The sequence below is a fragment of the Andrographis paniculata genome, unplaced genomic scaffold, assembly GCF_009805555.1.
Source record: "Andrographis paniculata isolate CXL003 unplaced genomic scaffold, ASM980555v1 Contig35END, whole genome shotgun sequence".
In the NCBI taxonomy this organism is placed as follows: domain Eukaryota; kingdom Viridiplantae; phylum Streptophyta; class Magnoliopsida; order Lamiales; family Acanthaceae; genus Andrographis; species Andrographis paniculata.
The window spans coordinates 2169050-2196331 of NW_026137568.1; the positions used below are offsets into that span (position 1 = coordinate 2169050).

The 27282-nt window shown below is 27.8% G+C and overlaps 1 protein-coding gene across 1 annotated transcript; it reads right to left on the reverse strand.

Annotated features, from left to right (window-relative positions):
• Positions 1–4009: 4009 nt before the first annotated feature.
• Positions 4010–5592, reverse strand: LOC127249236 (uncharacterized). Its single transcript, XM_051271951.1, has one exon. The coding sequence runs from the start codon at positions 5071–5073 to the stop codon at positions 4588–4590; it is 486 nt and encodes a 161-aa protein (XP_051127908.1). The 5' UTR covers positions 5074–5592; the 3' UTR covers positions 4010–4587.
• Positions 5593–27282: the final 21690 nt, after the last annotated feature.

The window sequence follows — 27282 nt, forward strand, 5'->3', positions numbered from 1 at the left end:
TGTATACTTCCTCCGTCTTAATACAATAGTCTTATTTACCATTTTTGTATGCCCCAAAACAATAGTCTCATTTTCATAAATAATCATATCACCATAAAACTATCTCTATTTTTTATTATTATTACACAATTGCCACTACTTTTTACACTAATATACTCACAAAGACGAAAAAGTCATTTATCATTACTTTTTACCAACTACCAATATAATATCAATATTCATTAAATCTCGTGCCAAACATAATTGTTTATGCCGATTTTCAACAATAAAAAGTAAAACCCGAAAATAGAAATTATCTTCGAATTTGATAAAATAAAATGGTTGAGATTAAGAATCCCTAGACACCGAACGATACGTAAGTAAAATAAGAAAAATAAATACTACAGACTGTAAAAGTAGAATGGTGATCCCCAAAAGAAATTCACTAAATTTGATGTCGATCGAAGATGCTTTTTCAAAACAGACCCAAATCTTTAAATATTCCTTAACAAAACGTTTTGGAACCGTCGTCTGTTCGGTTACAGCAACCGCCGTCAACCGCCCACTAATTCCTCATCCATTGACACGTGTTTTAACTGTTTCACCAACCGCTCCCACAAGTTTCAGAACCCAACTGGCTCGACCGACCGCCTCTGGACACCTTACCTCCTTAAATGGACGGCTGGTCCCGAACGACTACTCAACCGTTCGATCCGCTTGCCAGTTGTAACTTCCATTAACCGTCTTTTCAGACGGATCATAAATCACCATCCGACTGAGAAATCGTCTGAACCATCCACCGACTGAACCTACCGAATAACCCAACGATTGACCGACCGACCAATCTAGATACTAACTGGTCGCTAGATCAAACGACTAATCAGTTGCCCACTCGAGCGACCACCATTCGGTCCCTTCAAACAGCTGAACAATCATTCGTCCAGACGATTCATCGATCGCCCAATCAAGCGACCACCATCCAATCCCTTCAATCGGCTGAACAACCATTAGTCCAGACGATTCATCGGTCGCCCAATCAAGCGACCACCCTCCAATCCCTTCAAACAGCTGAACAACCGTTCGTCCAGACGATTCATTGGTCGCCCAATCAAGCGACCAACTGACCGCCCTGTCAAGCGACTGAACTACTGTTTGACCAAATGACCGGCCAATCGATCAGGCGATTAACAGGCTTAATTAAGCGACCAATTTACAGACCTTTCTTCCAAATGGGCCCCTAGAAGCCCACTTTCCTCTTGTCTAACTCCTGTATCGACTGTCTCATCTTTCTTTGTCCGACCTTATCTTGTCCGACCTCCTTATCGGCGGTCTCATCCTTCTTGGCCCGACTTCATTTTGTCCGACCTCCGTCTCGTCCGTCTAATCCTCCTTTGCCCGACTTCATCTTGTCCAACCTCCGTATCGGCCGTCTCATCCTTCTTCGTCCGACTTCATTTAAAACCCTACTACCATTATTAGGCTCATTGGACTATACATCAATCCAATTTATAAGCTCATTCTCAAGAAACCCTGTACATTGATTTTTTCTTACTCAATAATAATAAGACTATATTTTTTGGGATGGAAGGAGTATATATATAATGCTTCATTGAATGATACATAAAAAAGAACTAGTGAACCATACACGAGTTTAATTGAAAGTTTGTTCACATGAGTAATTCTTCTATTATTATTTTACTATTTAACCTCACCAAAAAAAAAAAAAAATGTTTTCAAACAATTTAACATCTATTTTTCATAATTAAAAAAATATTAAAAATGACATCCAATGTCTATGCACCTATAAAATATCAGAATAAAAGATCGAAAGATCTATAAATTGCATTTAAAACAGTACTAACTTCCTACACTTTCATGTTCTATTAATATTCATCTAAGCACCTTTCAAGCCATGCATTATGCGGATCTAGAAAAAAATTTTAGTGGTAGCACAATAGATATATTAAAAAATATACTCCCTCCGTCCACTTACAAAGTATACATATTTCTATTTTGGGACGTCCAATTACAAAGTAACCATTTCATTAAATACACCACTTTTTCCACAAATACATTTACTTTACATCACATCATTACTTTTATACCAAAAAGCAAGGGCAAAAATGTCGTTACACTACTTTTACTTACTCACTGTAATTAAATACTATTATTTCTTAAACTCCGCGCCAAAAGTAAATGTATACTTTATCCATGGACGGAGGGAGTATATTAAAATAATAATGTTAATATTAATAAAAATAAATTATTATTAATGATATAGAAAATACTATTTATTTAAAATATAAATTAATTATTTTTATTGGATTGAATTTTAATTATTTGGATACTCAAGACAGTTTAAATTTTTAAATAATCCACTAAAATATTTTTGAATAACAAATGACATTTAAATTTTAAATGGGAGCACTCAAATTTTTAAATGGTTGCACAATTATTTAATTATAAAAAATTTTCTTTTGGTATAATAAAATCACTGGTGTCACGTGTCACCACTGTCTTCTGCTTGAATCCGCCCGTGTGCAACTTACTTATGTTCACCCAACAATTATTTATACAATTTCCAATAAATATTAAAAAAAAAAAGAAAAAAATACATGTATACATACATCTACAAAATATAAATAATAGTTACACTAATTCTTTCCCAAAAATAAAAAATTCATCACAAAATATAGAGTATTTTTTATTTTATCGATATCAATCTTTATAACTCAATTCAGAAAACAAATTAAAATGAACTACTAAACAAATACAATTTTTACCTCAAATCAAATTATGTACCAATTTAATGTTGAAAAGACTAGAAAGCTTCATTTAGACCTAAATTTTAAAACTTTTGGAATTTTTGAAAATTGTGAATATTTGAAATTTGAACAATTATGAAAATTTAAATTATTGACATTATTCCTCCTACTTCATGTCAATCATAAAAAGAAAAAAAAAATGGAACTAAAACACTAATTGACACTACAAAAAAATAATATATTTGTAACAAAATTCCGTCCCTAAAGTTCATGTAGCTAACGTAATTCCATTTCTAATTCCGTCTCTAATGTCATTAGTAACGGAAAAAATAGATTTAGAAACAAAAAATTTTTTGTTACAAAACTGATTTTTTCTTGCAGTGTAAATACATAGGATGGTCTATTTCATTGGATTTAATTTAAAAGTTTTTATTTAAATTTTGTATTTAAATACTCTATATCCTTACGTCCTATTTTGATTCGTCCATAAAAAAATTTCTATTTTATTTTTAGTAACTATACTTTCTACTAACCTTAAAAATATCCTTATAACTTACAATATACTTTACAAATACCATCACATTTATGTCACACAATACTAATAAAGTTATTTTATTTTATTTTATTTATTTTATTGATACTATACCCTAATATAATATTAATATTCTTAAAATTCTATATAAAAAACAAATGAATACCTAAATAAGGGACAAAGGGAGTCATATCTAATGGTTATTTTGAAAAGAAATAAAAATACTCCATATATATTATTTTCAAGAAATAAAAAGCCTCAAATATTATACAAATAGTTCATGAACTAACAAAGCTATAATAACGAATAAACAATACATATCTTTATTATACACAATATATATTTATCGTAATAAATTATGTGTTGTTTGTATATATATATATTACGAGTACTGAATTCAGCATCGTAACCGTTGCCTGATTGTAAGCAAAACTTTTATCAATATTGAAAATTTTGGAAGGGTGTGTTTGTTTGGGGGTTTGGATTTTGAGTTGGGATTTGAATAGTAAAAATTTTGAATTTGAATAGTTGTATGATGTGATATAAATAGGTGTTGATGTGATGTTTTTAATGTAAAATTGATTTTTAGTATAATATAAAAAATAAAAAATAAATGTTTGATTTAATATTTTTTGGGAAAAAAATGGGATGAATAGTAGAATTTTGTTAAAATTTTACAACCGAACACACCCGAAGTATCAGAGCGATAAGATATGAAAGTTAGTATGAGATTAATGGAGCCCTAAAACATAGTATCATTTTGATGCATTATATTCCGACATGCTCCAAATAACGAGGTTCAACTTATCTTGTCCAAATTCTCAATGTAGCTTTTCACATCTCTACATTACAACTATCTAAATATACATATATATATATATATGCATACATCTGATCCAAGTTCAATCAGAAAAGGGTAGACAAAATAATCCCTAAATTCACACAGCCAAATAGAAATTTTTATGGGCATATATAACCTAATCAAAATATCACATGCATGCAATAATATTTATATATTCACATACCAAAGCAGATCAACAATTTATTTTTTTTTTTTTAATACGAAAACCGAAAATGTTGGAGATTAATGTAAGAGTAAATTTAAAGAGGAAGAAGAAGAAAATAAAACACGAAATTATGTGAGGGTTTTGGATGTTCAGAGCAGCAGAAAATTTGAACTCCTATTTGCCCGTACACATCACCTGAAGGAGGAGGAGGAGGAAGAGGAGAGGAGATTTTATACGCTACGGCGCGGTATGACGCGAGATCTCAAATGCCACCCAATCACAGCTCTCCACGTGTCCTAGGAAGTCACAGCTGGAGCCACCTGCCTAGCTGGGTGGGGTTCACTACACCCGGTATATGTGCTCCGTCGCTCTTCAGTAAATGTGCCACCTCAGCATATCCATTGGGCGTCGGATTCGGGTTCGGGTTTGGCTTCGGCTTCGGCTTGCCAGTGGGTTCGGCTTCTGTGTACATCTGGGCCTGGCTTTGACTCTGCTTGCTTCTCTTCGGATCCGCCGAGCTGACCGGCACGGCCTCGGCTCGAGCCGGGTCGAATTTCTGCCCGAACAGCGTGCCCTTGTTCAGGAATTCGTGAGCCATGTAGCCGGCTAGGAGCCGATTGGATGAGAGCGGCGGCTGCACGGCTGCCTGGGAAGTCGTAGCTTGAACTGACCCACTAACGGACGTTACTGGCGCTAACGATCTTGGTGACGTGGCAGAATAAAACACCTCCCTTTCTTTCCGCTTCCGTGACGGCCCGGGCGTTACTATTCTACGCGCGTTATAGCTCATCGTGACCGTCCGTTTTATTCGGGAATAATGGGAAAGAGTAAGGTGCCACGTCAGCGAGATTCTTAATGGGCATAAAAAGTCGGTTCACGAAAATTTAAAAAATAAGAAAATTAATAAATACTTATACAAAAGATAATTAATTTTTCATTGCAACAAAACGGCCAAAAAAAAACCCGGTTTAGTAATATTTAACGAAAGGAAGACCAAAAAAAACAGATAAATTGCGTCTTTATTGACGCAGAAAAATATGGAAACAGTAAAAAAATTAAATCTAAATATAAAAAAACAACAAAAATTTCGAGAAAAAAAAAACTAAAATTACTGAAAATTTTCAATAGACGGATTTGAAAGAGAAAAACGAAATTAATTTAAAAAACTCGAAATCGGAGACGCAGACGGCGGATCTAGGCGGAGAGACGGCGGCGGGAGTGGTGGCTCCGCCGTGGACAGCGGCGGCGATGGAGGAGGCGGAAAAGTTTAGGGAGGAGAGAAAAGGAGGTTTTTATAGAGAGGGGCAAATGTGGGGGCGAAGGGATTGTGCACTACGGATTCTGTATTTTATAGGAGTTCAGATTTATTTGATGCCCTTCGTTTTGTAATTAATATCGATAATGCCACTGGATAATATTTTGGCTCCACCTGTTTTCTGATCCAGCATTTTTCTGAATTGTCTAAAATACCCTTAAAAGATTAGAGAACATAGTGTCACGCAGGAGGGCGTTATTGTAATTTCATCCTCGGTGTCTTTTGCGTTAACCTCGGTCCAGAGCGTTCGTGGTCTACACGTGCTTTGAGATACGATGAGTTTTGATTGATATTTAAATTTATTAATCCTCAGTTCCAAAACTATGATTTCATGACATTATATTTAAAAAATATTAATATTATATAAATAGTTGATAAAAAGTATAAGTAAAAAATTTCTTTGTCTTTACGAATGTATTAATATAAAAAATAGTGATATTTATGTAATAATAATGAAAATATATGAATAATTTTATAATGATATGAGTATTTATAAAAATGAGACTATTATTTTATAATAAACAAAAATAATAAACAAAACTATTATATTAAGACGGAGGGAATATTAATAATAATAAACTATCCCTAATATTATACTCTCCCATTATTATTATTGTTTTAAATAATAAACTCTCCTTAATATTATACTGTTCTGTTTTATAATTATTGATATATTTTTTATTTTAGTAATTTTATAATAGCCGTATTTTTTTTAGTAAATTTATAAATATTAAATATTTTTAATTAATATTAATTAATTTAACTAAAAATTTTTAAATTTCATATAGGACACACTCAAAGTTATTTTATTTTTATATTTCTATTCAATTAACTTAATTAAATTCTTAATATGCTTTACATGGGATTTGCTCAAAATTGGTTTAATTCTATTTCTTTCCTTCAATAGATAAACACTTTTATTTATATGTAAAATTTCATATTTTTTTTTATAAAATTAATTTATTTTAATTATAAATAAATAAGTAAATAGTAATTTATTTAATTGTATTATAGTAATATATTGTATACATTTTATTAAAAAATAGTGTTTAAAATATTTAAATACATATTTTATTTTTTAATTATATATTACTCTCTCCGTCCCAAACACCATGCAACATTTGTATTTGACATGATAATTTAGGTGAGGAGTATTATGTATGGTAATTTGAGATAATTTGGATATTAAGTGATGTGATTGGAGAGAGAAATAATAATTTTTTTTTATTTGATTGATGTAATGTGATAAAGTGAAGTGTATATCAATATATGTATATAAATATTATTAATTATTTTTAAATTTGAAAATATTGCAATGAGATTGAGACAAACAAAAAAGGAAATATTGCAGGTGTTTGGGAGGAAGGGAGTAATTTTTATCAGAATCTATTATTATTAACTTATTAAATTATATTATTTCTTAAATATCGCGTTATTAATCAAAGAGTGTTCACCTTGTATAATTCTGTTTTTTATAGGAGTATTAAGTGTATAGAGTAATATAAATTTAATATTATGTATGGAATTATTATTTTATTTTTTAAATAAATAAAATAATATTATTAATTTATATATTGTATTTTTTAATAATATTTACTAAAATATTTAAAAAAATAATAAATAAAGTATAAATAATTATTATTTTAAAATAATGTTACATATACATGTATGTTAAATGTTAATTTTTATTTGATAAAAATTAAAATAATTAATTATATTTATTATTAAAACTTATTTTTTACATTTAATTTTAATTTAGCATAATAATAAATAATTATTTATTTTAATTATATATTGCAGATATTGAAATAAGTAAACTATCAATTTAATATATATGAAATTATTAGTAGATAATCATATAAGATTGATTCAAAATTATAAAAATTGCAAAATATATCAAATAATTATATTTATTATGAATGTTATATTTTTATTTCTATTTATATTTAAAAAATAACAAACTACAATTTATAAAATGTAACATAAAATAGAATTATTTCAAATTATTGAAATAAAAAATAAAAATAAAAACATAAAAATACACATTTAATTTCAATTGAATCTATCACTAAGATTTATATTAAATTAATGAATATATAAATTTAATTTTGAATAATATATAATTAATTTATATCAAATAAAATATTTGAATGATAAAAATATATAAAATATAATTAAGAAAATAAGAAAAATAAATAAAATAAAACAATCTTTAACAAATAAATATTGTTTATATTTTTTTATTTAAAATAAAAAAGTAATTTATATTAAATAAGAAAAAAAATGATATTAAAAAAAATTAATATTTAGAAAATAATTAATATTATCTCATGTATTTATATATTTGTATTTTTATATAAATTGTTGTTTATCAATCTTAAAATATAAAATGATTACTCATAATTAATACTAAAAATAAAATAAATAAATTTAATTTTAATTATAATTTTTAAAATCTGTAAAAATCAAAATATACCAAAAATAAAAAATAAAATAAAAATCTGAAACATTACATAAAATAATATTATATTATTCAATATCTTTATATAAAATAATACAAATAAAAAATAAAATAAAATTTTTATAGATTAAATATAAAATATAATTATATTATTTAATATATCTTTATATGAATATTATATTTATACTTTATTATATGAATATTATAGGTTTACCTTTTTTCCTGATTTATTTACAAAATAAATAAAGTAAAAAATATCTACAAAATATATTAAAAATATTAATGAATATTATATGTTTATTTTTTTCTTATTCTTTACATAATCAAAACAAATAAAAAAATATCTGCAAATTTTATCATAAATGAATATTATATGTTACCTCGTTTTTTCTTCAATAGATAGTGATTTATCTGCAAAATAGATAAAATATAAAATATCTACAAAATATATTAAAAATATTAATAGATTTTATATGTTTACCTTCTTCTTAATATCGTAGTTTATCTGCAAAATAAATAAAAAAAATATCTATAAAATATATCAAATGAATATTATGTGTTACATTTTTCTTCTTCAATAGATCGTGATATATCTGCAAAACAAATAAAATAGAAAATATCTAGAAAATATATTAAAAATATTAATAGATATTATGTGATTACCTTCTTTTTATTATTTATATCGTAATTTATCTGCAAAATATATTAAAAATCAAATTTATCCTAAAAATAAAGCAATTTTTTCAAAAAGAGCGCATTTGAAAATAAAAATAGTATGAGTAGAAGGAAGAGTCACCAAATTCTTGCCGAATTTTTGTCGAACTTTCAACACACCTTCCCGAAATCCAACGTCGGAGGCTAATTGCCAATATTCTGATTTTGCTAAATCATTGAGAGAATAGATATATGCATTCGTATTATCTATATTTTTTCAAAGTATGATATACACACTGAATTAAAAAAAAAAAAAAAAAAAGTAAATTAAGAAACTACTCCACTATTCCATTATGAAAAAGTTCCATTAAAAAAATTTTAAAAACCCAAAAAAATGAAAAGTCGGGAATTTGAGAGGTGGGATCCACATCCTTGTGCTATAATTATATATATATATATATGATAGGATATGATAGGATGAGAAATTATATATAAAAAATAATACTCATTACGTCCACAAACTAATGTCCTACTTTTCTATTTTGGACGTTCAACAACTATTGTCCTATTTTTTTTTTAAACACAAATTTTACAGTTTTATCATTTATTCATTTATTATGTTTCATCTCTACCATACAATTAAGGGCAAATTTGTCAATTCATAACAAAAAAATAATCACCTAAAAAATCGTGCAAATATACTTTAGGATAATAGAAATTGGACCGAGGTACTGTTGCAGCAACAAACCCTAATACTATTAAAAACAAATTGAGGAGGGTATTTTGGTTGTGCATTTATTTTCATTTTGTATCTTTATTTTTAAAATTATCTAGGTTAAATTGATATATTGTTTCATGTTAGAAAAATGGTATAGTTGGATAGTTTGTCCGTGGATTTAAATTTTAAGTTTAAATTTTTTAATAGTAAAAAATTTAATTTGAAAAATTGTTTAGTTTTATATAAATAAACGTAGATATGATATTTTAAATGTAAAATTAATTTTTAATATAATATAAAAAATAATAATAAAATTTTAATTTGATGTTTTTTATAGAAAAAAAAATTAAATAATTAAAGTCTTGTAAAAATTCTAACAAAAAACACAACAATTATACGGCTTTTAAAAGATTTGTGTTTATACAGAAATTTTGAAGTTTTAACAAAATTTGATAATAGTAATTAATTATAAATTTAATATGATATTTTGTGATATTAGAAAAAAAAATTGATGTTATATATATATATTTATACTTAAATACCATTGATGAATAATGATGTGGGTTTTAAAATTCTCTACGTAAATAAAGTATAAATTAAAATAAATAAATAAAACATAAGATAACATAAAATATTCATTGATGGAGTATGTGGGTGAGTTTGTTCAGATTATTGGAAAATAATTTTTCTTTTTATATGAAGTATAAAAAATTGTATAGAAAATATAAAAATAATGAGCGTAAATTGTATTAATATTTTTGAAAAAATATTTGAAGAAAATAGAAAAAGAAAAAATCCGATTGGATAAAAATAATATGTTAATATAACATAATATAGAATATATTTAATATTCAAAACTTTGTAGTTTTAAATGAACCATATTTTAATTACAAATATTGCAAAATATGTATTAGTAATCTTAATTTTATTAATTTATAAATATATTAGGCTATGTTTGTTTGTGGAATTTGATATTGAATTTCAATTTTGAATAATAAAATATTGAGTTAAAATAATTATTTGATATGAAATAAATATGTATCAATAGGTTTTGAATGTAAAATTAATTATTACTATAATATAAAAAAAATAAAAATAAACATTCAATTTGATATTTTTGAAAAAACAATAATAAAAACCAAATTAAAATATATCCACGAACAAACATTGTCTTTGTAATTGGTTTGGTTACCCTATTGATTTAGGGAAATCCGCTGTGCCGATTTTTCAAAAACAGTGTCGATTTTTCAAATAAAATAAAAAAAAAACACGTGTCGAATGTTCAAATAATATTAATTTTTAATATAGATAGCATTATACTATGTAAAATAAGAGTTTGTGCTATTTTGATTTTTTTTAAAAAAATTATTCTAAAGAAGTATATTTGGTGTTCTATAAAATATATAACTCTTCTATAGAAATATAGTTGGTGCTTTATTAAAATATATTTGGCTCTTTATAGAATCATGTATGGGGTTCTATAGAGTATACATTCTCTACTCTATCTTATTAGTTTCCTAAATAGTATCAATTGAAAAGTTCATAAATTACGATAAAGAATCCAAACAATTCTTGAGATCCAAAAAATGCATGTTTTAAATATAATACATGTTATCTAAACTCCTAATTGGTGTTATCTAAACTCTTAAACGATATTTTCTAAAGACTTGAATCATGTTCTGTAAAAAAATACGCACTGTAATAACGATCTCCTTTGTGACAATATATATACATCATTGGATAAATGTGAAATCACCGTAATTTTCTCATTAAACATCATATTCAACCATCCATTACTTAAATAGAAAATACAAATCTGAACCAAACACATTTTTGTTTGTTCACACAAATATGAGTTTGTTTGGTTGCAGTTTGAAATTTATTCGAAAAGATTGTTGATTTGAATTTTTGTCCAAATTGTATTTTTGATATATTTTGTTAAATAAAAATATATATTTTTATTAAAAATTATATTGGATGAAAAAAATTAATTTGAATTTGAAATTAAAAAAAAAAACCCTATAATATTGTTATATTCAAAATTTTTAATTATATTATACATTTCATTTCTCTTCAAAAACGATTATACTAATTCCGTTCACCGTCAATTTACCTATTTGCTTTTTGCATGTTAATATTTGAATATTAATTACTATATCAAAACATAGTACAAATTTTAAAAAAATGATAAAATAACATTTGTATAAAAAATTATATAAATATAAAGATATTTTTAATGTTAAAAGTAATGACGCCAAATGCAAATAAGTAGATTGACGGTAGACGGAGGTATTATTTCATCTACCCAAAGTGTATATATTCTATTTACTTTATGTACATAATTAAATAATATTAATATTTTATATGTGATGTATTAAAAATAAAAATATATTGATTAAAATATTTATAAATATAATATTTTTATGACGTGAGAATTCGTAATCGTTATCTTTTAGTGCATTATGAGTAAACCTCCCATCGGACTTAGTAGCCTACACGAATTCACTCTCACACCATCCGAGCTTTCTATTTCTCATCAATGATTTTATATTTTTGGATAATCGGTTATTTACGCAACTAATTAATTGGTGAGCGAAAATGCGACGGGCCGGTGAACTAAATTAATTAGATTAATTTGGATAAAATAAATAAATATTACTTATTTATTGTATATGATACTTGATTAATATTTTTTTCTATTTTGCCTGTCGCGGGACAAACCAAATTGTGCAATCCTAAAGTTAAATCCAAGTACATAGCCTAAGTCGTAATAATATATGGATAAAATATTATATGTTGGATGAATTTATTCTAATTTCAAACAGAAAATTTGAAATTATAATAAATTACAATCGTTTCAAACGGAATATTTGAAAATAGAATAAATTACGATCGTCATAAACGGAAAATTTGTTATTAGAATCAATTACGGCAGTCTCAAACGGAATTAGAATAAATTAAGATCGTAATTGATCCCCTACCATTTTGACCGAGTGGAGACGTCTATATAAAGACCCCCCTTCATTCTAAACACACCAACAACATTCTCTATTCCTTCTCTCATCTCTTTTAGATTTCCGGCAACCTCCCCAACTTAATGCCTCTATCGTTATATTCGCCGGAGTTCTGACGATCTGAGGTGTCACTCTCATCGGAGACGGAAACTGTTTTATCTTTGGGTTTGAACGCGCCATCGGAGGTACTACCTAGGCGTATCTAATTTTTGGAAAGATGATTCATCATCTACTCGGTTTTACGGTACATTTACTTCTCGCAAAGCTCATTTAACTAACAACTGAAAATTAAATACTACTTTGCAAGAATGTCAACCCCTGTCGAAACTGCTAGAGCCACCGCCGGAGTCACCGCCGCCTCCAGAGGGGTCGCTGGAGCTGCCTTGGGAACAGCCGCCGGAGCTGCCGTCGCTGCCTCAGGGGTCGCCGGAGACACCGCCGGAGGAGTTGTCGAAGTTTCCGCCGGAGTTACTACTTCCCTAATTGGGCCGATTCCCTTTATGGGTAGCCCTGTGTTTTCTGGGTTTACCTTAAGTGAATATGAGGGCTTTCCTAGGTTTGTGGTCGCATTCTCTGCTGCCTTTGCGGCCTAAACTACTGGTCTTGTGTTTGACCTACGGATGATGTCCTATATACCAGTTCCACAATCATTCACTGGAGTGAACTTTAAGAGGTGGCATGAGAAGATGTTCTTCTACCTGACTGCGATTGGATTTGTCATGTTAGTGCTGCACGATGACCCAACTACCCCAGAGCCCGATGCTGATCAACAAACGCATCCGAATTATGCATCGTGGGCATATGGAGACTACATGATAATGAATACCATATTAGGTAGCCTCTCTAACTCTTTTTATAATGTATATTGTAAAATAAAGAGTGCGAAATGGTTGTGAGATATCCTTGAGAAAAAATATATGTCCGAAAATGCAGGGTCCAAAATGTTTGTTTTGACTCTGTTTATAGACTATAAAATAGTAGATGGCTAGTCTGTCGTTGAACAAGTGGAAGAATTTCAACACATTGTCCACTCTATTATCGACGATGAGATGCCACTGTAAAAATTGTTCATCACGAGTATGATGATAGAGAAATTGACCACGAGTTGAAGCAACTTCGAGTACGGGTTGAAGCATGAGCTAAAACAAGTGAGGCTTGAAGATCTGATTGTCCGAATCCAGATAGAGGAGGACAACAGAAAGCAAAACAAGGCTAAAGACGAAGATATTGCTAAAGCCAACTTAGTCGGAGATTCCACCAAGAAAGGTGCACGCCCAACTCAAACGGACAAGGGCAAGGCCAAATAGTCCAAGTTTACTGGTAATTGTTTTAACTGTAGTAAGACAGGATACCGGGTTAAGGACTGTAAGGTACTGAAAAAAAAAAGGTCGAGTTCTCAACTGGTCGAGACGAGCCACCGGACTGATCGTGACCTCAACAATGACGACCTTGTTGTTGTTGTGTACGAAACAAATAATGTGAAAACTCCGAAAGGCTGGTATATTGACACCGGAGCAACCTGCCATGTTTGCTCCGACAAAACAAATTTCTCGACCTACAAGGAGGCCGAATGGAAAAAGCTGTACATGGGAAACCACACAACTTCTGGGTCCAAGGCGTAGGGAACGTGGTGCTGAAGATGACCTCTAACTAAGAACTAACACTAAATGATGCCCTGCATGTGCCAAACATTTGGAAAAATTTTGTTTCAGAATCGCTGCTAGTTAGGCATGGTTTCAAAATTTTCTTTGTAGCAGATAAATTTTGATTATCGAAAAATGAGATTTTCCTAGCTAGGAATTATCTTACAAATTAGTTGTTTAAGTTGAAGGTAATGGCCGTGAGCCGAGCACCAACTACTGAATATAGAAATATTGTTTCTTCTTTGTACTTGATCGAGTGTTCTAGTTTATGACATTGTAGATTGGGTTATGTAAACCTAAATGCTATAAAATGATTTGTAAATATGAATTTATTAAATATAAAAGAGGTGAACATTCAAAATAAATGTGAAGTTTGCGTGGAGGCCAAAATGGCAGAAGTACCCTTCATGTCAGTCGAAAAAAAATGACTAAGCCATTAGAATTAATTCATACTAATGTGTGATGTAAGATTTGTGCAAAATAGATGTAGAAAAAATTATTTCATCACTTTATCGATGAATGCACAAAATATTGTTATCTTTACCTATTAAGAGGAAATAGCGAAACCATTGAGGCCTTCAAGAACTTAAAAAATGAGGCAGAAAATCAATTTGGCTGTAAAATCAAGACAGTTCGAAGTGATAAATGTGGCAATTATGTGGCCCCGTTCGAAGAATTATTAAATGAAAGTGGCATAATTAATCGAACAACGGTTCCACATTCACCTCAATTGAACAACATTGCGGAATGTAAAACTCGAACACTTAAGAAAATGATGAATGTCTTGTTGATAAGTTCAAGACTCTTCCAAAACATGTGGGGAAAGGCAATGCTGAATACAAATTATTTGCTAAACAAGATTCCGTTTAAGGGTAATGATTCAACCCCTTACGAACTATGAAAATGTAAGAAACCCACATACAAATACTTCAAACTGTTGGGGTGCCTAGCAAAAGTAGAAGTTCCGCCTCCACAGCAAGTTGCTATCGGCCCAAAAATAATAGATTGCATATTTATCGGATACACACTAAAGAATAGTGTTTATTGTTTCATAGTTCATAAAAAAAAAAATTCCTGGGATGACCGAGGGAATGGCGATAAAATCAAAGAATATCATATTCTTTGAAAATATCTACCCTTGTAAGGAAAAGATTCAGTTCAACCCAAAACCTGTAGATGAAGAACTACGAGGTGTAAAGAGACAAATGGCTAATATAACATTGATCAAGAGGTTTCAGGACCTAGGTGTAGCAAAATTACAAGGGTCGAGAAAACCTTTGGTCCGGATTTTGTTATGTATATATTGGATAATGATCCAGCAACGATCAAGAAAACAGTATTTAGTCCTGATGCTCATTTCTGGAAGGAAGCAATAAATAGTAAAATGAACTCAATAACGTAAAATAACCCTTGAGTGTTACCTACCTTACTCAAATGTTGTAAACCACTAAAGTGCAAATGAGTTTTGAAAAAAAAAAAAAAAAACTCAAAGCTGATGAGTCTATTGATAAATACAAAGTCCGTCTCATAGTAAAAGACTATAGACAAACCGAAGGGTTTGAATTTTTCGACACATATTAACCAGTAACTAGAATAACATTCATTCGAGTGCTTCTCTCGAGTCGATTTGATTTTTTTCCGGGTCGATTTATTTTTCAACTTGAATTTGGATGACTTTTTTGATTTAAAGAGATTTTGTTTTCGTTTTAGCTTTGCCGGACTTTTGGAGGGTTTTGGTCTCCATGCGGGCGGTTTTGATCATCAATTTTGACTTTGAAGACTTTTCTTGGCGTATTTGGGGTTTTGATCTTTTGAGGAGATAGATTTGACACTACATAATGTTTTTTTATGGCATATTCTTTTGACTTTTGGATTAACGAGGGACGGATTGATGATATTGACAAACAACATGAAGAATATTTTGAAACTTTATGATGAACTTGAATGATGAGAGACTTCTCAAATGGTCATTCATTCTCAAATTATTTTAGAGCAAGCACACTTAGCTCTAGAGTTCTTTCAGTATAACTCATAAAAATGAATATACATGTTGTTGACATAAATAGTCTATTCAATTTATTTAAACTCTAATCAACTTCAAATGGCGTAATACCGACTCATCCATACACGGGCGTTGGCAAAACACTGGCCCAACTGTAGGGGGTATCACGGGTAACCTCAGCTTCCTTTCCGGATGATCCCATGTGGCACATTCCGATTGGACGGCGGGGTCTTAATTACAATACTTTATTTATTACAAGATTTATTTGATTTACTTTCAAATTTTTATTGCTCTATATATGTATATGAAATTTGTTTGATATATTTCATTTTAACATATTTCGTATTAATGATTGATATTTATTATACAAAATCCAACATATATATATGTATCATATATTTATACATTTTATTGAGATATTATTTTTTTTTCTAAAATATATGATATTTAATTGAATTTAGATATTTATTTTTTAATGCTTACAAAAGCCCCCTCGAGAGTTGTTCGCCGTAAAGCGTTTAATGGTTAAATAAGTTTCGAAATATCAAGTAAGTCTATTTTTTTTTACCGAAACTCAACTTCATGGCTATCATTTTTTTTTTTGCATTTTTTAACAAATATTTTCTCGAAAGGTTTTTTTTTTTTTTTTGAACAAGTTTTTTTTGTCTTAACGGGTTTTTCTATTTTTTTTTTAAACCCAATTTTTTTTTAAATTTGTTTTTTTTTCTTTACCCTATTTATTTTTAGATCTTTTTTCTTTTAAAAAAACAGAACATAATTGACTGAACTCGTAATTATATTCCAAGTTGTCTAAGTATCTGGTAAAGAGATTAAGTTATAACGTAGTTTAAAATAAACTAAATTTGTTTGTTTTTGTTAAATAATCTATTCTCATGTTTAAGAAGTCTTTTAAAAAATTTATCTTCTTTTCTAGAAGACTATATAAAATTTATCATCGTTTTCAGGAGATTGAACAAAATTTATCTCGTTTCCATAAAATTGAAGTTTATCTTCGTTTTTAGGAGATTGAAGAAAATTTATACTCATTTTCAAGAGATTGTAAAAAGTTTATCCTTATTTTTAGGAGATTATAGAAAGTTTATTGTTATTTCTAAGAGATTGTAGAAAATTTATCCTATTTTTAGGAGACTGTAGAAAATTTATCGGTCGACTACTAAACTTCCCATTAGTCATTTCCAAATCAAACATTTTATTTCATTTTTTTTTAAAAAAAAGTAACTTTCAATTAAATATCAAAATACCTCTTTTATTCACATTATTTTTCAATGGTAAAATAGATATTATATTACTTTACCCTGCATATTTATAAAATATTACTTTACTTTAATTTGCGTGTAAAAATTAAATAAAAAATTTAATAGTGGAAGAAGAAAGTATAATTTATGAAAAATAAATCATTTGAACATAATATATTTTGTAAGAATAAATTTTATAAATTTATAAAGAATAATGGGATGTATAATAAAGAAATGCAAAATAATTCTAAATAAACATAGCCTAAGTAGTTCATTTATTTTATTTTACTTTATTTTAGTTTTCAATTTTATGTTTTAAAATATTTTTTAATTTTTAGTTTTTTGTTATAAAATATCACACTTAACAATTACTCTCCCCATCCAAATAATTATATCGTATTTCTTTTCTTTTTTTTTTTTTTTTTTATTTTGGCTAAATTTATAAATAATTTATTTATAGTAAATAATTTTATTAAATCATAATTTTATTATACATATTTTAACAAATACTAACAATCAATTTTTTTTTTCTTCTTACCGTACTGTTTTTTTTTTTTTTTATTAACACTTTAAGGGTGTGTTTGCTTGGAGGATTGGATTTTAAATATACTATTCATCCTATTTTTTCCCCTAAAAATATCAAATCAAACACCTAATTTTTATTTTTTATATTATACTAAAAATCAATTTTACATTCAAACCATCACATCAACACCTATTTATATCACATTATATTCAAAATCAAAATTTTTACTATTTAAATCCCAACTCAAAATCCAAATCCCCAAACAAACACACCCATAATACCTTAACTGAATGTTTTACTTATTCAATTTTTATATTAAAATAGTATTGATTTTTTATTTCTAAGCCCAAATATTGTGGCATAAATAATCTGAATTGATAGAATATTTCACTTCAAAAATACTTCAAACAGTGTGTTTGTTTGGGAATTTGAATTTTGAGTTGAGTTTTGAATAGTAAAAAATTTGAATTTGAATAGTTGTATGATCGTGATATAAATAGGTATTAATATAATATTTTAAATGTAAAATTGATTTTTAATATAATATAAAAAATACAAAATATATATTTGATTTGATATTTTTTTGAAAAATAAAATAAATGAATAATAGAAATCTTACATAATCCTCCAAACTAAACACGAACACACACACACAAAAACCTCTAAATTTTAAAAGTTTCTTATTTATAAAAATAATTTGATGTGTGGTAGTGTGTTCTCTCTGTATTATAATATTTAGATATTTATTCAAATAGTATTTATACGCTATATTTTGTAAAATAAACAATTTATTTTCTTATAAAAAAAATGAATCACACACAAATAATTGAAAAAAAAAAAAAAAAAAACTTCAAAAGAATAACCTAGGTAACTTGCAACTAATTTTCTTTCCAACAATTTTAATAAAATATTTATTTATTTATTTTTGGAGATATTATATCTTGATAATGTTAACTAACAATGGCAAAGAATGGTTAGTTATCCATCGTTATCAAAGCAGTGTCTGAGAAATATAAATATAAATATAAATAAAATTAGAGAGAGAAATAAATAAATAAATAAATAAAGGTGCAATGTCTCTGTCACTCATTAATGAGTTTCATACCAAATATGCATACGAGACATCCATCTCACTATTTGAGCTCCACCAATTTTCAATTTACATGCATGGATTGGCCCTCCACAACCTATAACTACTCCCACAGTCTCGCAAGTAAATATTTATTTGCTTTTTACACATTATTTTAAAAATATTAATGTTATATTAGAATACAGTAGAAATAAAATAAAAATAACTAAAATAACCTTATTAATATGTGTGATATAAAGGTAATGACATTTGTGTAATATATTGTAAGTTGTAAGAGTATTTGTAATATTAAGTAGATAGTACAGTTACTAAAAAAGAAAATAAATACTTTGTTATGGGACGGACTAAAGTGAAAAAATAGATACTTTGTTATGAGACGGAGGGAGTATATTTTATTTATTTATTTATGTTTCATTTTTTATTTGAAAAAAGAAATGCTTTCATCTTTGAAATTTTGGTAGAAGATAGGACTTAAACATTGCAAGAATTTTAACCCGTAAACTATAGAAAAACAAAAAATGAAAATCAATGCACTATTTATATACTTCATTTCTCTCATAAATATAGTCTTAATTGGGTTGAATACGAGATTTAAAAAATATTGATATTATATTGATAGTTGGTAAAAAGTATGGATAAAATTTTTTTAAAGTAGGGATAGTTTTATGGTAATATGGTTACTTATGAAAATAAGATTATTGTTTTGAAACGGACAAAAATGATAAACAAGACTATTGTATTAGAACAAAAGGAGTATATATTTTTAAATTTTTTTTATACTATTTATTAATATAAAATGATTTATTATACTGATTATCTAATCAACACATGAAAAAGAAATAGACCCTGCATGGTTTTAATCAACATGATATGTATGACTGATAATTCATATTTTACATGTGCGGTGTGAACATATATCTTATGTTGAAATTAATTCTTATGTGTAATATGTGAATTATTATATTATACTGTCAACTCATATGTTATATTTATGTTATATTAAAATAAATTTTATACTCTCTCCCTCTGTCAAGTTGGAAAATAAACAATTGTTTTTTTTATAATTATTAAAAAATATTATATTTTAATGATAGTTAATGATAATTGATGTAACGACAAATTTACGGTTATGTATTAATTTATATTTATTCATTCACCAAGTAAATTCTAAAATACAATTAAAGCTCAATATCAATTATAAAAAACATTACTTAATAAAATAACTGCAATGGACAAAATAAAGCAAACACTTTAATCATACACTAATTTAGCAACAAATTAAACCACAGACAACACTAGAATTATATTGCATGGGTGATACAATATAAAATCAGTGCCTGAGACGAAAAATCAACCCAACTTAGCACAAAAAATAATTTGCAAGTGAGAAGGAGAAATCAGTAAACGTCGTGATGAATTACAGTAACATAAAAATTGGTAAGCATTGCGATCAATCAGTAGTTTGGGAGGATGAAATCGGGAAGACTTAAAAGATGAAATATAATAACCAAAAATACAAAATTTTGAAAGAAATTGCAAAACTTTGCATGAGACAGCAAAAATACATTTCAAGTTGGATTTATCCCAAAAATATAAGGGAATCATAACCAACTCACACTATTTTTTTCCTTCTCATGAAAACACAATTTCTCCCCCATAATGAAAGTAATTTCTCCCACTAAATACCATTATAAGTATATATGCACAATCACTACACATTTTGTTCTAATGATTGAGAACATAACAAAGCCAAATTTAAGTACCGGTATATAATTTCAACAATATTGCTCAATTTCTGGTGCAAGGGTCAACGAATAGGAAACAAGCTTATGGAAAAATCACTGAGCAAGTTTCAAGTTCGGTGTAATAAGAAAGACGATTCATAAAGTATGAAAAAAATAAAAGTTTAAAAACAATTGCAATCAAGTTAGCCTATTTCATTATGTAGAGGGAAAAAAAAAAACAGTCATCCCTTGTATTAAAATAGAAGCCATTTAATAAAATTACTGTGAAAATATTCTCGTGCACAAGAGAGAATTATAGAAACATAACAAAATAGATGCATATAAGTAAGAGTACTGTCGAAAATTGAGAAAAGACGGGGTTGATCAAACCATACACAAATGATATCAAGTTTCCTTAAGCTAGGAGAACAATATAGAGAGGTTGAAGTTCAGTTTTAGAGATTAATAATGAGCTGAAAGTAGTCAAATTTAGAAATATGGTGCAAATTGTGCATATAAATAAGAATTTTTTCAAACTGACAAGGGAGACCGAGAGGTACTATCTAGCACTAGATGACACAAAGCCATATCGGTCCTGTCAAAATAAAAGATTTATCACCACGATAATATTTTTATATGCGGTTACTAGACCCATGTATAATCCGAATGAAGAATGCGTATTGATGGAAAAATATGAATTTTTCCTTTTACCGAGAAGATTCCAACCCAAAAAAATTCAAAGAATAAGACAGTTGAAACAATTGTTACAAAACTATTGGAATCCATCACTAAGGAAGTCACCAAGGAGCTTTTAATCGATAAGGTATGTTAGTTCATTTTGTATTATATAGGGTAATGATCACGAGTATAAGTCTACTAAATAAAAAATTACAAAAATAATCCTTATTGGTGACGTTATTACTGGTGATCCCAACAATAAAGGAAAAGTGGCCTATCAACATGAATAATAACATTATTATTCAACAAGATAACGCAAAGTCTCACATCAACGATGATCCCAATTTCAGAAAGGCGGCAAGCAGTGATGAATTCAACATAAATTTGGTGTCTCAACCACCAAACAACCCCGATACAAATTTAAATGATTTGGGATGATTTTTGGCATTGCAGTTTTTACAAATTACCACCACACTAGGTACCTCAGTTGATGATCTGCTTGAAGTAGTTCATAAATTATTTCAATGGCTCTCACACGCTACTTTAAATTCAATTTTTGTAGGTTTCCAAGCATTTCTTGGAAAAATAATAACCAATCTTAACTCAAATAATTATAAGATTCCTCGTCTATGAAAATACTCATTAAGGAAGTCAATGAATCCCCTGGAAAACCTACAAGTGGACAATGAAATGATCAAAATATCTTGACCATTTGATGGATGTAAATAGTCAAAAATTTAAAAGAATTTATACTTCCTCCGTCCCACATAATTTGTCTCTATTTTCTATTTTCGCCCGTCCCACATAACTTGTCCTTTCTATTTTTTAAAATATAATCACATTTTAAATTTTAAATTTTAAATTTTATAATTTTCTTAATTTTAATTAAACTATTTATTTATTTTAATCTTAATTTATAATTATTTTTACTAAATAATAATTATTTTTACTAATATACTTCTTAATTACCTATTAATTATACTTTACTTAAATTCTCGTATCTACAGTAATAAGCCCAAAATATCTACGACAGAGGGAGTAACATTTCTTGAGGAATTTTAGATAATGAGAATTTTAGTACAACAAAAGAGACTTTTGAGTATGTGAAACATATGTTTATTGCAATAAAACGCTTCAATTTACAGATGATAATTAAAATAAATAGAAGTCACTTGTATAGGCTAGGGCTATGAAATTGCACAGTTCTCACATTTTTGTATGACATAATTTATTTTTAGTTTGATTGACAAGATAAGTATGCCAAAATAATTTTTATCATCACAGAGTGTCGTCAACTCACTTTCAGTACTATATTCACACTACTCGCTTCGATAATAATTTTCATTGAGTAAGAGAAGTGTGTGTATAAGTTTTAATGCACATGCAGTTGCATTACTTATATAGTAAGCCTCCGTAATCAATATGCATTACACACACACCAAATAAAGTAACAGTGCAGTATCAAATGATAATCATCATCGAGTGACTCATGTGTGTAGAAATTTCAATGCATATGTGGTTGCATAACCTATATCGCAAGCCCCCAAACAATATGCATTGCACACACATCAAAGTACGTAGATTGCACATAATATTCTTAAAAAATCATTATTTCAGATCGCAAAATAAAAATTTTCCTTTAAAATTATGATAAATAAAGCAACATAATGTGTACTTTAGAATACTCGCAGAAAATGACATGGCAATAAGACAGTAAATCCTGAAGAATTCATAGAGGATCTCACGAGCCACGGCAGAGTGACCTCCGATAAGAAAGTTTCCGCCATCCTTTTGTAGGGTTTATGACCACCGGAGTAACAAAGAGAGGCTCATTATCAAAATCCGGCACAACCATTCCGTAATAGATGTCAAAAGATTCCGGCACCTCAGAGAAGAGTAAATCCGAAGTTGTAAAGGGTCAGGGATTACAAAAAATTAATCATAATTGAAAAAAAAAAAAAAATGAGATCCAAATCATAAATCACCAGAATCCAGTGTATACTCATTGTCGAAGGTCCCGAAAGTCTCTGGAACCACGGGCCTATCAAGATTTAACTTGTATCATCGTAATCCCGCACAAACTCACCATCGAAGGTCCGCGAGGTCTCTAGAACCACTGATTTATAAAGATCTTAATTAGAAATTGATATTCTTCGATGTCGTTGATAGCTCCCATACACGAAACTGAGATTGTAAAGGACACAACGAAACCAAGAGCTTCATCAACGTTCTTAGCTCTGGCACCATTGATACTCTTAGTGGCCATATAGGCATTCGACGGTGAAGAGAGAATAGCGAGCAAAGAGATCGAATGGATTAAACGCTAAAAGCTTCCAAGAGAGAGAATGTATTAATGTAGTTAATGAAGAGAGAAGGATGGATGATTTTGTTTTGTTTGTGTTTGTGTTTAATGCCATGTGTGTAATTTATTTGTTTATGTGTAATTGTGTTTAAATTTGTTTGTAAATGGTTAATAATTTAAATAATGAGTAATTTTTGTATGTTAAATTAAATATGGTGTAAATATATTGTAATTGTATTCATGTAAATTTGTATGAATATGAAAATATTTGTAATTTTAAATGGGCCATTTTTACTAAATAAGGACATGAGTATTCTATTTTGTATTTGATGTTCAAAAATAGCAAATTATTTATTTTTTGGTTGGACGGAGAGAATACTGTTGATTTACATTTATATATTGTTCATCTATATTTGAAATGGTATATATAATTTTATTTTTATTTATTTGAAAAAAACAATTTAAATATCATCTTTTGAAAAAATATATATATATAAAGAATCATAAAAAATTAAATAAAAAATAAAAATAAAAACCGAAATCCCGCCTTAACCCCGTTCAGCATGTTCTAGAAAAACAAAATAATAATAATAATAATAATAATAATAATAATAAATAAATAAAAATAAAAATAAAATAAAATAAAATAAAATAAATCAATAGCTCAAATCTAACTTCTAGTTCTAAAAGAACTGAGCCTATGGGCCGGGCCACTCATTTGATCCAAAACAATTAATTATATAAATAAAATATCGATAAAAAGACAAGCAAACACATATATGTGAATGGGGCCCACAACCGTTAAATGAGTTGTACATTCTATATTTAACTCATTTAAAATATAAAATAATAAATATAATTAATTTAATTAACTTTACATTATACTCCCCGTCCAATTTAATTTGGGTCTATTTTTATATATACGAGAATTTAGTTAAGTATCATTAGTAAGTAATTAAAATATATATTAGTAAAAATAATTATTGTAATATTAAAAATAATTACAGATAAAGTTAAAATAACTAAATAGTTTATTAAAATTAATATATTATAAAAAAATCAAATGTGATTGAAATGTACAATCATATATCCAAATAACAAATTATGTGGAATTGACGAAAAAAAAAAATAGGGATAAATTACATTATTAGACTTATTTAAAATTTTCTATTTTTATCAATATTCTAAAAAATATATATATATTTTTATGTATATTTAAAATTTTTAATTTTTTATAAAATTAATTTATGTTAATCATAAATAAATATCTATATCTTTTATATATTTGTATTATATAATCTTATAGAGTATTTTTTATGAAATAATAATCATATTATATATATTTTTATTGAAATATAATTACTTATATATTTGAACATATATTTTAAATCTCTTTTAATATATATATTCTTATTTTAAAACAACTAATAACATTGGCATAAAAAATAATAAAATAATAACATAATTTATTATTATTAACACATTAAATTTTACTATCTTAAATACTGCGTTTCTAACAAAACGCGTCGATTATTTCAAAAGTGAAAGAGTATTTGGTTAAAAGGTCGTTTGTAATTTTAACTTTAATTATATTTTTAAGTGAGCATAAATTAACTAAAAAAATTGTGTAATAAAATTTTTTAAATGAATTTTACATAAGATTGTTTATTTACATTTTTATTTGTAAATTAAAAAAAAAAAAAAAAAAAAAAAAAAAAAAAAAAAAAACACCAACGAACATAAAAAATAACGTCACTAATTAGGACAAATAAAATTTGAGTCAAATATAAGAGAAAAGTCCTAAAACAACGACAATATTAAAAGCATGTTTGATTTGAGTTTTAAATTCAAATTTTTATTATTTAATCACACGACTTTTTACTTGTCTTATATCTAGTTTTGGATCGTTAAGATGGATCATTTTGGGCCCAACATTTTAAGATTTGTTAGGGATAATTTAATTTCAATTTAAAATTATATATATTTTTTATATCAGCTAAATTTATGAACTAATAATTTGTAGCAAACAATTGTATTTATTTATAATTTTATTATTTATATTTTAACAAATAATTTTTATTTTTTTTTACTTTTATATTAATCATTTAATAAATTTTATACAATACCTTCCGTTTATTTTATTTTTTTATCTATTTTATTTTAACATTAAAATATCTTTATTTTTTAAGTATTGCGCTGAAAGTGGTTTCTCATCTTCGCCTTCCTAGTGGAATTCCGACGAGTGATTTTGGTGGATTTTCAGTGAGTGTACCTGTAAGATTTGAGAGATTTCGGAGATGATCGAAGCCCATTTTCTTTGGCCGATTCTCGATGGGTGTTCGACAGGGTCGATCCTGACTTTCGAAAGACTCGGGGCGAAAAAAAAAAATTAACCCTAAATATATATAAATAATATATTTTCATTTATAATAAAATACAAATAATTAAATAAAATAATTTTCTAGAATTTTTAGATTAAAAATAGTATAAAAATTATTTTTAAATGTTTGAGAGATATAGAATTTGAACTTAAGACCTCAATATTAAAAATTAATTTCAATACTACCAAACTACAACCCATTTTACTTATATATATCAAATAAATTATATTTCCTCCATTCGCCTCTAAGGGTGATGTTTAATTAAAAATATTATTATATTTGTATAATCTTTTGTACAAATGTCATTTTATTAGTATTTAAATAAATGAGACTCTTAGAGCCGGACGGAGGTAATATATCAAATAAATTATATATATATAAATTACATGTATATAACATAAATATATAATGTGCCCCCGTTTACTGTGGGCCTTGGCGGGACGTCCCTCCCGCCCGGACCTAGGGCCGGCCTTGGTGTTCGAGGCTCAGAGTATCGTCGCTGACCTTCACCTTGCGGTGTGGTTACGTTAGGTCATTTCATATATTTTGGGTTGGGCCTTAGTTAGAAGTGTTCTTCGTCGATAAGGAGATCGGTGCTGTCTCGGAGCTGCCCGCTGATAGTCGCCGGAGGAGTTCACCCTCTATCCATTCATCGGAGGAGACGAACAGCCAGTTTCTACGATTCGGGAGTCGTCGGAGCTATCGTCGTTCCAAAGGAAGATTGGAGACGTGAATCACTCATGCGCTCGAGTTCTGATACACGCACATAATAAAATTAATAAGATGCAACCACATGATTAATAAAAATTTCTTAGGAAAAATACAATCAATCAAATACGCATATGTTTTACTCCTTTTTAACTTAAGAGAAAACAGTTTTTTCACTGTGATAAAATCTAACTTATTATCCCTATCATATTTAAACTTCAACATCATATTTATCTCCTAAAATAAATATCAAAGAAATTAATAGCTTGGTTTAATTTCCAACGAGCACTAAAAAAAAGTAGTATATTTTTAACGGAATTCTGTTCCTAAAGTTCAAGTAGATAACATAATTTTATCCCTAATTTCGTCTCTAATATCGTTAGTAACGGAAAAAGTGGATTTAGGAACGAAAAAACTTGGTTACAAAATTGATGTTTTCTTGCAGTGAAGTTCGGACCACCGGCGGCTGACACTGCTGCCCGGAGAAGAAATCGCCGCCGCCCACCGCAGTCCAGCGGTTGTCGTCG